This window comes from Typopeltis vanoorti, chromosome 2, assembly GCF_054136105.1.
Source record: "Typopeltis vanoorti isolate ZY-2024b chromosome 2, IOZ_Tvanoo_1.0, whole genome shotgun sequence".
Classification (NCBI taxonomy): Eukaryota; Metazoa; Arthropoda; class Arachnida; order Uropygi; family Thelyphonidae; genus Typopeltis; species Typopeltis vanoorti.
In genome coordinates, this window is record NC_143550.1 from 144,561,694 (window position 1) to 144,575,827 (window position 14,134).

Genomic DNA, 14,134 nt, shown 5'->3' on the forward strand with positions numbered 1-14,134 from the left:
AGATTAGAACTTAATAATTCAACAAACAATCTTCATATGTAATATATATACTGCACATAAACTTTTAACAAGTTCCCCATCCACAGGTCTGTGAAGCAAGATAACTTCCATGTTATCTCAACCAAAACTTGCCTTATTACTTCCAGGCCTTCACAGAGTCCAAAGATTCACCAAACAGGTTAAATGGTCACAAGTCAAGGTAACTTTTGTATCTTGCCTTGAAGACATTCAGCATTGGAACATTCACCATCCAGTCTGGCAATGCATTCTTCTCATCCACCACTTCACATGTAAAAAATCTCCATTTCACTTTCTTACGCACATGACCTCTGTGCAGTTTCCAGGAATGACCTCTTGTTCGCCCATTATCTATGCAATCATTCTCTGTATCTATCTGATAGGTTTCTGTCATCAAATTCTAGGTCTTGATCATATCACCTCTCACTTCCTCCTGTCTACCAAGCTCTGCAGACCACATTCCCTTAATTTTACCTCAAAATTACAGTCCTGAGACAGCCTTAGTTATTTGTCTCTGCACTCTGTCTCTCCTGTCTAATGTTTTCTTACTGTGCATATAACCAGGTAACCTGATCTGAGCAAAGAAATCCAAATGTGTCCTGATTAGTGCCTTATGCAATGGAACCATCACCTTATCTACACTTGTCAAGGCTCTTCACATTATAGCAGCAATTTTCTGGGTAACCTTAACAACTTTTGCAGTGTGTTCCCTGAAAGTCAGTTCTCTATCCATTAAGATGCCCAGATACCTCACCTCCTCCTACCTACACTTACTATCATCCTCCTGAAGTTCCTCTAATATGATAAACCTCGTGCCATCTTCTCTTGCAAAAGTACATAACTTTACACTTAGCAAAATTATATTAAAGATGCCAAGAAATTATATTTTTGATTTAATTCTTTCTCCAAGTGTAAGCAAACAATGTTTATGTGTGAAGTATCTTCATGACTGGACTACTTACATATAGAGACTAATGACTTCACATCAATTGCCTTAGAATCTCATAATGCAAAGCACACATCCTTTCAGACATGTAACCAAGTGAAAAAACTTTCAACACTTAGTAACATTATTGATTCTTCAGCCCAAAGTATCAACCTCTCTAAATCCTCTTGCAACATGTCAGAACTTCCTGAAATTGCTCTTCTGAATTTGGCATCATCAGAAAACAAGTGAATGTTTCCTCTCAAACACCTTCAACTATATCAGTAATATATATATATAAATTAAAAACAGCAGTCCTAGGGTATACCCTACTTGTCACCAAGCTACTAACTAATTATCCATCGCCATCCTATTCAATTTCAATAGCATATCATGTGGCACTATCAAACACTTTAGCAAAATCCAAAAATCAATACATAAGCATCTCCTCTGTGCAATACAAGAGTCACCCTATTATAAATGCAGCCAAGTTGCTGAAGCAAAACTTCTCCTTAACAAACTCATGCAACTCTCCCAAAAGATTTTTATTCTCATCAATATAGATTTTTTTTTTCTCTAATACCTTCACCATTACACCTAATATACACACTAGTTTATAATTGGACACCACAGACTTGGATTCTCCTTGGTGCAGCAGCACTATTTTTGCTTCTTTCCACTCTTCTGGGACCTGTTTCTGTTGCCAGACTTTCTTGAATAAGTCCAGCTCTTTTGCACATTCTCTTAATATACTCACTGATATCCCATCTAGTCTCCCACAGCCTTATTAACATCAAAGTTACTTAACATTCTAAGCACTCTTCATTCTTGAAATGTTGACTTTCTGTCCTCCTTTCTGTTGTTATTCTCAACACTATTCTTAATTCCCCCTACATGAAACACATTAACCACTCATTGAACATTTCCACTACAACTTCCACAGATGTCACCTATGTTTCATCTCCATCAACCAAAGTCAGTTTTCCATATTTGTCCTTCTTTCTGCTATGACATAAATGTTGAATTCTTTAGGATTTTGCTTTACTTATTCAGCAAATCTCTTTTCATATGCCAATTTCTCCTTTCTCCCTCCCTACACTTGCTATCTTCCTAACCTGCATCTTAAACATCTTATGCCACTGAGGAGTACTTGTTCCTTATATCTCCTCCATAACATACTATTTTTAAGAAGCGCCTGCATAAGTCCATGATTCATACATTTTACACTCACTTTATTTACCCTCGTAACCTTAGAAATGCAATCTCATATGGCCATCAGTAAGTGATTTCGGACCAAGTCTCAGGCATTGTTGATTTCCCTCCCCTTCAGTTGATCGAGTCATGATATGTCACCAATCTGTTTCCTTAATTTTATCATAGGCTTCTGCTCTGCGATTCCACACATCTGTTTTGCTCTGTGAAGCTTGTACCTGTCTAGCCACTTCCCATTTCAAAGTCACATGATCACTCTCTCCCCAAATGGTGGCATCATGGTAACATCTATTATCACTGTATGAGACAATATTATTAAATCTAACACTCATGCATTGCTTCAACTACATAGTTAATGTCACCCATTATCACTTCCTGTCACTCACCAGTCTTATCTGTCTAAACATTTCTGAATCATCTCCCTCTACATTTCCTAGCCAACAGCAATACCCTACCAAATATGTAAAATTTATGCTTATCTCATCTCAACCTCACACCAAATGACCTCAAAGCTATTATCTTTAGCTTTCTTCAAGTTACACAGCTCTTCTGAGATCATTAGTAATATCCTATTCTCATGAGTATATCATCCTCTGTTAACCACATCTCACTGACACCAATGATTTGCAGAATGACTGACTGTATCATGGCTCCATTATTCAAGTCCCTTGACTTTGTTGCTCCCATTGAGGTCATCCATGCATCCTTATCTTGCAATCCATCATCATTTATCTCACACCAACCCTAGTACTTTACACTCACAGTCCCACCATCTAGTTTCCTCAACTGGAAACACTCTCCTCCTCTCATCAACAATGTACCCAACTTTAGACTACTGCTCTCACTCAAATGCAGACCACATGCAGCAAAACAGCTCTTACCTACCATCAAATATATCCTAAACATCTACTTACTCAAGTCCTCTCTCTCTCCAATAAACTCATAGTTCTCCCTCTCTTCTCACACTCTTCCACTATACTGTCTGTAGCAACACTTTGTGAATCCCACACTACCTCATTTACACTTCTTCACAAATCATTTGTTTCTGCCAGCATGGTCAACTTTTCTGCACCTCTCACAGCCTCAGTCACTCTTCCTATTATTGCTCCTGTCAAACATACTTTCAACACCTGTTCCATTTTCACATCCTTCACTGCAGAGTCCTCATATAGCATTGTACTTTCTGCCATTTCACTGCAATCACATCTTTAGAACCTTTACCAGTGGTACCTTCCTTCTTACATTTATCAATCTCTTCTCTAAATGTCCTATCTAGTTCTGCACATGCTTCAATTCATTCCTCAACCTTACTAAAATATTTTCTAATATTCTCACTGATCTTTCATAGTAGCTTCTTTAAGATTCTACCCTTGTTCTTCTTGTTCCACTGAATTTTTCAACCTTCCTCTGTCTTAGTATCATTACTGTGTCATTCACTGCCATTATAAGAATAGTGAATTCCTGTATTGCTATCCCTGTATCACTAATGTCATTCACACTACTAACAATGACTTTTTTTACCAGATAGTTCACCTGCTTTTTTTTTAAACCTTCGTACTGCTTATTAACTGCTCTTATTACTATTATTAGAAATATAATTTAGTCACAATAAGAGAAACACCTTAAAATGTTAAACACCTAGACAGGCTAATACAGTACAGTAATTTAGTAGCATCAATAACAGATGTGTACTTGGTCTGATCTGAAGAAATAAACTGAAAGTATGCCATATAAAATCTTTAATTTAGCATCAATGTGGTTAATATTTATTCACAGCTACTCATTTTACTTTATTATAAACTTTTAGATTACCTTTTTTACTGAGAAGGTTTTCCAGATAAGTTTTATCTACAGCCAATTCTCCCAATAGTCGTTTAGAAACTATACGTTTCCGCTTTGCTGAAATGCTTGGTGCCTTTGAGCTGTGTTGGCTCGAGACTGATTCTTGATCCTTTAAAAGTGATTTGGAAAAAAAATAAAAAATGGGGATAGTGGAATTGTATCAAACAAATAAATAAATGAACAAACAAAAACTAAGAACAGTTATAAACAAATTTAATCCACAAACCTTACTAATTAATACCATTATACAAATAAAGGATGCATATGTATATTTATGGTAATACTTCTACTCACATAATGCAAGAACTCCAGAAAAAAGACATTTATAACCATCCCTGAAACTATGTATAAAGGTGCCTATTAAATACTTCTGCAAGTGAAGAAGGAAGTGAGTAGGTGGAAGGCCTACTCACTTCCACCTACTTCTCTTCTACATGAAGAGAAGTAGGTGGAAGGCATTGCAAAATGTTGTGAATGCTAGGAGTGTGAATGAATTTTAAGTTAAATTTCATATATATTGCTTGCTGAGTGAGACCTATCACAATGAGTCTGTTGACTCCAGAGGTGATTATAATAATAGTAATAGTAAGAATTCTGGTCACCAACTAGAGGAACAACTTTTTCCAGCAAGTTCCTAAATTTGTTGATCTTTGACTTAGGCAAGTTGAGTTTTTTCCTAATGATATCTTGGGTTTATAATTCATTTTTACGAATTTAGGGACCCAAAACACATGTTGAAATTATTATTTTACTTATTATTAATAAAATAACACTTAACATTTTGACACCTGTATTGAGGTCATCATCAGAAAGATACATGTGTATGGGAAACCAATCTACATGCTCTTGCACCCATCATCATCAAATTCCTGACATGTACCCTCAAGGGGTGTACAGGATATGATAGTACTACATGAAAAATTTACATCATTACTAACTTCCTATCTACAATTTTCCTCCAGATCTGTCTGTAACTTGTCATGACTCCAATATTATCAGATCTTATATTTCTGTCGTATAAGGCACTTTGTACCGTCCAATCAATCCACCTATATCTTGATCTTCCTCTGGGTCGTTTTCCTGCCAACCTGGTAGAGAAAACTTGTTTTGCTAATCTTTCCTCGCCCATTCTGTTTAAATGACCATATCACCTGAGATTAGCTCTGCTAATGCATTCCTGGATGCTGACAATGTCAAGTTCTTTCCTAATATCCTTGTTTTTAATATGATATTGCCATTGATGCCATCTGTTCATGCCTCTAATCTTTCTCAGGACTGTCATATCTGCAGTCTAGTCTTTGGTCAAGTGTTTTACTTCTGACCCAGCTCTCAGATCCATAAGTTAAAACTGGTTTGAACACTTCCTTGTATACAGCTAATTTAGTGCTCCGACTAATTTCTCTCCTATTCCATATGAATTTATTCAACTGACTGCCTACCATACCAGCTTTGTTGATTCTGTTGTCTATTTCCATATTTAATTTACCATCTTCAGTAAAAATCGTGCTTAAGTAGCTGAAATGTTTTACTTGTTCCACAGGTTCTCCATTCACAACACAGTTGACATTTTCAATGATTCTGCCAATTTTCATTGTCTTTGTCTTTTTATTGCTGACCTTCATACCATATCTATTACAACAGCTATTCAATTTAGTCAGAGAATCTTGCAGACTTGTAGTGGATTTCTTTAGAAGTATAACATCATCTGCATAAAGCAAAGAGCTGACATTAACATCTCCAACTTTGATATCATGTTTAATACCCCTTTCCTTCATAATGTGATCCATATAGATAATGAATAACAGAGGGGATAATGTACATCCTTGTCTCACACCAGATTTAACATTAAACCATCTTTCTGAACTTCCTTCAATTCTAACTGCTGACTTACAACTCAAATAAGACTAAGTATTGCTTGATATAATGCCCCATTGACACCATATAACTGCAGCATATTGAATAGCTTCTCTCTTGGCACCTTGTCATATGCCTTTTCCAGATACAAAACTTAAATACAGATCTTTGTTATATTCCCATGTTTTCTCAACTATTTGTCATAAAGTGAAGATCTGATCCTGACAGCCACTATTTGGCTTGAATCCAGCTTGTTCTTCACCAAGCTTTTCTTCCACAATTCTTCTCAACCGTTTCTCAAGAATACTTACATAGATCTTGCCAGGAACACTCAGTAGGGAAATACTTCTGTAATTCTCACATTCAGTTTTATTTCCCTTTTTATATATGAGTACTATGAGAGCTCTACTCCAATCATCGGGAATTCGTCCCTCTGTCCAGGCTTTCTGAACTATGCAGTGCAGCCACTGTAACTTTTATACCACCATACTTCAGCATTTTTGGTCGAATATCATCTACTCCTGCTGCCTTTCCACATTTCGAGCCTTTGATGGCTTTTTCGACTTCAAGTATCATTATTTCGGGCAACTTCAAGGAGTCGACAGACTCATCGAGGGAGGCCCTAACATCATGTCAAGAACAACTATTCGACATTCACACAGTCTCTATCATACATCGCCTTGAACTCATTCACTGTCATAGCACCTACAACAGACTCTGGCAGCTTATTCCACTCATTTACCACTCTCCAAGTAAAAAACCTAGCTCTAACACCCTTGTTAACCGCATTCTTGCCCAGCTTCCATGTATGGTCCGTAGTCCTCCCACCACCAGTCTTATTTTCAAAAATATCTTCTGGATTGATCTTATAGAAACCCTTCAGTAATTTGAATGTCTCAATCATATCACCCCTTTTCTGCCTATCAACCAATTTTTGCAACCCACAAATCTTCAATCTGTTCTCATAAGGTTCATTCCACAGACCTGCTACCATCTTGGTCACTTGTCTCTGGATCCTCTACACCTCCTCCCCATCAAGAAGAAACCCTGGCGCCCATATCTGGATGCCAGGGTTTCTTCTTGAAATAGAGGAACAAGTTATTGTTCCTCTATATCGAGCCCTGATAAGACTCCAGATGGGATCTTATCAGGGCTCGATATAGAGGAACAAAAACTTGTTTGTCTCCGCTTGTTAAAGTATTTTTCAGTAACCAAGTGATATGATGAGCTGATTTAGCCACTTTTTGCAATGTGCCCCCTAAACTTCAACTCTCTATCCACCAACACTCCCAAATCCCTGGCCTCATCAATCTCCTGGAGTACGGTTCCACCAATGTGATATACTGCTGATAATCTTTTCACTCCAAAATGCATAACCTTACACTTTGCCACATTAAATTGACATCCATTTTCCAGTCCTGCAAACTATCCAAATGATCCTGCAAAAGTTTGACATCCTGTGCACTCACAATTGCTCTACCCAACTTTGCATCATCAGCAAACAAGTGAATACTTCCTCTCAGATCCTTTCCTATATCGTTAATGAACAAATTGAAAAGTAGTGGTCCAAGAACAGAACCCTGCAGCACACCACTAGTCACAAGCCGTCTTTTGGACTCCACTCCTGAATAAACCACTCTTTGGTATCTCTCCATCAACCACCCTCCTATCCATCTCACCAACCCTATATCCATCCCCATCTGCTCCAGTTTACTGATTAGAGTTCCATGTGGTATCCTGTCAAAGGCCTTGGCAAGGTCCAGTAGAATCACTGTAAACCCATTACCCTTATCCAGTTCAGCCGTCACTGTGTTATAAAACGTGAGCAAGTTACTGAGGCATGATCTACCCTTCACAAAACCATGTTGCCCCCCCCCTATAGAGTATCAATATAAAGTATGTATTCCTGACTGTATGCCTGTTGAGTGTTTTTTATCACTGTGCTCTCACTGCTTGTTTCATTTAGCAATTTTTCGAAGTAATTACTCCATACTTCAAGGATATCTTTTTTCTCCTGTTTTCATGTCACCTTTATTATCTCTAACTCCTTTTATAGCACTCTTTCCTCCATTTCTAAGCTTCTTCAACAACCTCCAAAATATCTTACCACCTTCTTGATATTTATTTTCTATGTTCTTGCCAAAGTCCTCCCATGACTTTTGTTTAGCTAGTTTTACACAGTGTTTAGCATTCTTGCATTTGTCTCTGTATTCTCTAAGAGCACTAGCTGACTTATTTGACAGGAACTTTTGATATGCTTTCTTTTTTTTCCTTCACTGCCTCTTTAACTTCCTGTGTCCATCATGGAGTTCTGATTTTTCTATCCTTGCAGACAACCTCACCACATGACTCTCTGGCTGAATCAATCAGTTTTTTTCAAGGCTTGCCACTGCATCTCCAAAGTTTGGTTCCTGTTCTCAAACTCTCATTTTTTCTTCAATAATCTTTGTGTATTTTAGTATACAGTTCACATCTGAGAGCTGCTCAACTTTTATTTGCTTTAAAACTTTCTTACATGTTATTCTTTTCAATATGAAATTCAATTTTATCCTGCTCAAGACTAAATAGTGATCACTTCCAATTTCAAATCCTCTGTACACTCTGGTGTCCTGCACCAGGGAGAAAAAATCACTATCAACAATAACACAGTCAATGAGACTTTTCTTATTCCTTGCCTCTTCTCTCCATGTTAATTTGTGCACATTTTTATGTTGGAACATGGTGTTAGTAATAACCAGTCCATGTCCTGAGCAGAAATCCAACAGGTATTTACCATTATTATTGGCTTTGCTCTTTTCTCCAAATTTTCCCAACACGGACCAACTTTTCCTTTTTTCATTGTGTCAGTTGCTTTTTTTAAAGAATCAAAAAATTCCTCCACTTCTACCTTAGTAGAACCTTCTGTGGGACCGTAGGCACAAATAAGTCTCATTGTCCAATTCCCCATTCTGATATTTGCCCACATCACTCTACTTGAGACTGCTTGCCATTCAAGAAGATTAGCCTCGTATTTTGTGTTGAATACTATAGCTACTCCTTCTTTTTCCTTGATTGTCATTTCCAGAATATAACATTTTGTATTTATTGCTCAGAAAGATCTCACCAGTTTTTGTCTTTTTTGTTTCAATCACCCCTATTATGTCGATCTGGTACTTATCTAATTCTTCAGCTAGCTCCATTTCTTTGCCATTCAGGCTTCTTATGTTGATAGTACCAATCTTTAACTCTGGGGATGTTGAGTTGGGGTTTGTTTTAGGATTTGTTCCAGTAGCTGACTTTTCACTGTTCACCCTGGTTTCCCGGACGAAAACAATGGGAGCCTTGTTTATCTTGCAACGCCCCAGCTGGCATGAATTCTTGCACTCTATAAAGGTAATACAATATACGTTGTTAATTGATCTTTTTTTTAGCCTGACCTCTAGTGATAAAAAAATAAAATAAATAAATAAATAAAAAATAATTAAAAAAAATAATAAATAATAAATAAAATAAATAAAAAACTACAATAAACTCTGCTAAAGTCCTTCTGTACTAATATTCTTCTGGATTTGTACAGTTCAGATTGTTATACTATGATTTTCTTCTGGACTTGTACAGTTCAAGTTAGTACACCTAGCCCACCCAGGGGTTTACAAAATACAATGCACATGTAACCTACCATACATAGGGGAAACAGGATGAACCATCCCAATTAGGAAGGATGAATGCAAAAGACACATTAAATACCTCCATTTTGGAAAAACCGGCCTTTCTGACCACGCACTCCAAACGTACTAAAGAATTAATTGAAAGGTACCAAGTCCCTAAAAAAAATAATAAATAATAAATAAAATAAATAAAAAACTACAATAAACTCTGCTAAAGTCCTTCTGTACTAATATTCTTCTGGATTTGTACAGTTCAGATTGTTATACTATGATTTTCTTCTGGACTTGTACAGTTCAAGTTAGTACACCTAGCCCACCCAGGGGTTTACAAAATACAATGCACATGTAACCTACCATACATAGGGGAAACAGGATGAACCATCCCAATTAGGAAGGATGAATGCAAAAGACACATTAAATACCTCCATTTTGGAAAAACCGGCCTTTCTGACCACGCACTCCAAACGTACTAAAGAATTAATTGAAAGGTACCAAGTCCCTACACCGCACCAAAACCTGGTTCGAGAGGAAATTTAAAAAAGCATGTGAAATGCCCAAACATAATCCAAATCTGAACAAAAGTGATGGTCTAACCATTCCAAGAATGTGGAGGACCCATTTGCAACCTTTATAGCAACCAGAACAAGCCAAAGAAAAATCTCAGTACAAGAAGACTTGGTGAAGTATTTTTTTTTCTTTCTCCTTAACATTCAATAGCAACTTGAACTGTACAAGTCCAGAAGAAAATCATAGTATAACAATCTGAACTGTACAAATCCAGAAGAATCTTAGTACAGGAGGTCTTTAGCAGAGTTTATTGTAGTTTTTTATTTATTTTATTTATTATTTTTTATTTATTTATTTTTTTTATCACTAGAGGTCAGGCTAAGAAAAAGATCAATTAACAGCATAGATTTAATTTACCTTTATAGCATGCAAGAGCATGTAGCTTGGTTTCCTATACACATGTATCTTTCTGATGATGACCTCAATACAGGGGTCGAAACGTCAAGTGTTATTTTATTAATAATAAGTAAAAGAATCATTTCAACACGTGTGTTTTGTGTCCCTAAATTCATAAATATGAATGCTGATCACCATGTAACCTTAAAAGATTGGGTTTATAATGCTAGAGTCAGAAAAAAATTGATCACTGCGATCACAATATTTCAGAGATGATATCAGTTAGGATTTAAGAAGATAAGTTGAAAACTGCTGTCTGCCATGCTTCTTCTCCCGCTCCAAGTCTTGAAATCATTGATAGCCTTGAACTCAACAACAACTCAATATACCAATTTTCAAAAAAAGTTACTTAAAGCTAAAGGAGTTCTGCGTATAAATAGGATAAAAAGGTAATACAGGATTTATTATTATTATTGTATGGGAACCTCCATAGAATCTAAACTCATCACAGGAAACTCACACTATCCACAAAATATCTATCGTATCGCTCCTTGAATGTATCCACCTAATAAAGTACTCACAACAGATTATGGCAAACCCATTCCATTCATTCAACACTCTCTACAAAAAATCTAGTCCTTGCACCCTTGATGACAACACTATACTAACTTTTTTCAGGTATGAACCCTTGTTCTGTACCCCCCCCCCTCCCAACTAGACAAGTGCCGAAATATTTCCTCTGCATCATGTTTTATAAAATCCTTTTGTGTTGGTTAAATACTTCTGCAACTCCTCAATATATTTGTCATAGGGAGCATTCAACAGACTATTGACCATCTTGGTCACTTGCCTCTGGATACTTTCCATGACTTTCCCCATCCCCTACAAAACTCAAGTGCCTAGACCTAAGCATAGTAGTCCAGATGTGGCTGTATCAAGACTTTATAAAGAGGAATGATAATTTCTTTATTTCTGCTTGTTAGTGTGTTTTTCAATAACCTCCTAGTGGACTAGGATGGATATTCTTGGCTGTTAGGATGAAAGTTCTAAGGATGAGTGCTTCCTACTTGTATGAAACTGCCTCAAATCTGAGAGAAGCACTCATCCCAACAGCCAAGAACACCCATCCCAACCCAACCCACTAGGGGCACTATTTAGGACTTTAAACTTACCTTTGTTGTTCTGTTTCAGTCATACTTACCCTATGTAGTGCATGCATGTGCATATCGATTTGTTTATTGTTCCCTAATGATGGCAATTTAACTTTGCTGAAATACTGGAAATATTAATTAAAAGTTCTTTTGAATTAATACAGGGTGTATACAACTTTGCAGGAGAACAGAGAATAACTCGGAAGATGTACAAAAGCTGAGTGTAGTGAAACGCATCAATTTTTGGTCACGTAACTTTTTCACCAGATGGCAACATTGGATGGCGTGATATACCCCATTATTTGAAAATCGCGACTTTTGATGGTGCAGAGTGAGCATGTTGTGTTTTTTGGTTTGAGAAAACAAAGTCTGCAACACAAATTCAGAGGAATTTCTGCATGCAATATTGGCAAAGAACCTCCTAGTAGGCACACAATCTACACGTGGTACAAGAATTTTGTGGAAACAGGTTGTTCTGTGCATCATCCAAGGTCAACAGGATGACTGCATGCTGCTGATGCTGTTGTGGAAGAAGTTAGGGAAAGTTTCCAGAGAAGCCCTGGAAAGTCAACCAGATGGGCATATCATCAAATTGGAATTCCACATGTGACTGTGGCATGTTTTATAACAGCATCTACATTTAAGGCACTACAAATTTACCCTTGTACAACATTTGAAGAAAGACAATAAGAAGATATGCCAGGATTTCTGTATGGAAATGATTAATAGGATAGAATGAAATGAGGACTTTTTGGATATGACCATTTTCAGTGATGAGTGCACTCTTCACGCAAGGGGCAAGTAAACACTCACAACTGCAGAATTTGGGGAAGTGAAAATCCACACGCTCTCTTATAATGTGTTCACAGCACCCCAAAGGCTAATGTTTTTTGTGCCATAAGCAAGAAGAAAGTGTATTGACCCTTCTTTTTTTGGGCGTCTACTGTTACTAGTGGTGTATATCTGGACATGCTACAAGGGTACCTAATACCACAATTAGAGGCGACGCTGACCACGACGAATGCTTATGAGGGTGAGATGGAGCATCTCCTCATTACCTGATATAAGGTCATATCTCGACACCCATTTTCCAGGCAGATGGATTAGTAGAGGGGCACCTGTACCATGGCCACTGCATTCCCCCCAACCTCACACCATTAGATTTTTTCTTATGGGGCTTTGTGAAAGATTGAGTGTTTGTACCACCACTACCATCCAATTTGGATGAGCTGTGTTCCAGAATTACTGCTACCATTGCTGAAGTTATGCCAGATATGCTCTGCCACGTGTGGCAGGAAATTGATTACAGATGGAATGTTTTTAGAATTACTGCAGGCGGTCATATCGAACTTTAACTGTCTGTGTTGAACGCTACATGCGTTATGCTACATTTGCATGGCATTAAAAATTGTTCATGTATTGCTATGTACATTGTATTGTCATTCAAAGTTATATATCCCCCCCCCCCCTTGAAAACCCTGTATATTGTTATATGTGGTTATTTTCCTTCAGTAATAACATTATGTCCTCAGAACTTCAACTCCCTATCTATCAACAGCTCTAAATCTCTAGCTACATTAATTTCCTGGAGCACAATCCATCAATATGGTATCAAGCTTGTAATCTTTTTCATTTCATAACTTTACACTTTACCACATTAAACTAGCATCCATGATCTTTTACCCATGCTGACCAGTTACTAAATCATCCTGCTAGTTCTCCACATTACCATAATTAAGTATTATGCTATCATCAGTGAACAACTCAATATTTACCTTCAGATAATTTCCTATATCATTTATGTACAAATTCAACAGTACTGATCCAAGCACAGAGCCTTGCATTATGCAACTGCCTTATTATTATTATGATTAAGGCCTCCATGGAGTCTATCATACCACTCCTTGAACTAACTGACTGTTCATGCTCTCATCACTCTATCAGGCAATGCATTCCATGGTTCAACCACCCTCCATATGAGGCCTTGATCAGGCCTCATATGGATTATTGTGTACAGATTTGGTCACCTGGTTTTCATGGTGACAAGGATTTGTTGGAAAGGGTCCAGAGAAGATTCACAAGGGTGGTCAGTGGTCTTTGGAATGTGGAGTACGAGGACAGATTGAGAGAATGTAAGTTGCAGAGCTTCATGATTAGGAAGAAAGGGGGGGGGGATATGATTGAGACATAGGCTAGTCAGGGGTTGTTATCAGGTCAACATGGAAGAGATTTTTCATAGAATGGGAGGGGGGGAGAACAAGAGGCCATCACTGGAAACTCTATAAGGAAGGTGTGAGCAGAGAAGTGAGGACTAGGTTCTTTGCACAGAGAGTGGTTGGTGAGTGGAATGCATTGCCTGAGTGTGTTGTGAGTGTAGACACATTGAATCAGTTTAAAGCATGGTTGGACGAGCATTATGTGCAATAGTGTGTACCTCCCATGATGAGTCCCTGACTCCATGGAGGTCAAATGTTAATAATAATAACTGCCTTATGCATTATGAAATAAAAATTTTTTTTGAAACATTATGAAACTAAGAGGTGAGAAATACTGTATGAGGGAGGATGTGAAGGAGTTATTGG

General features: G+C 37.4%; 1 protein-coding gene across 1 annotated transcript in view; it reads right to left on the reverse strand.

The window, feature by feature from the left end:
* The window catches only part of LOC150109494 (outer dynein arm-docking complex subunit 4), a 96,611-nt gene that overhangs the window by 65,573 nt on the left and 16,904 nt on the right, over window positions 1–14,134 (reverse strand). The window contains exon 3 of the mRNA XM_090402509.1: window positions 3,968–4,106. Coding sequence (XP_090258635.1) covers window positions 3,968–4,106 — 139 coding nt within the window. The remainder of the gene's footprint in view (window positions 1–3,967; window positions 4,107–14,134) is intronic.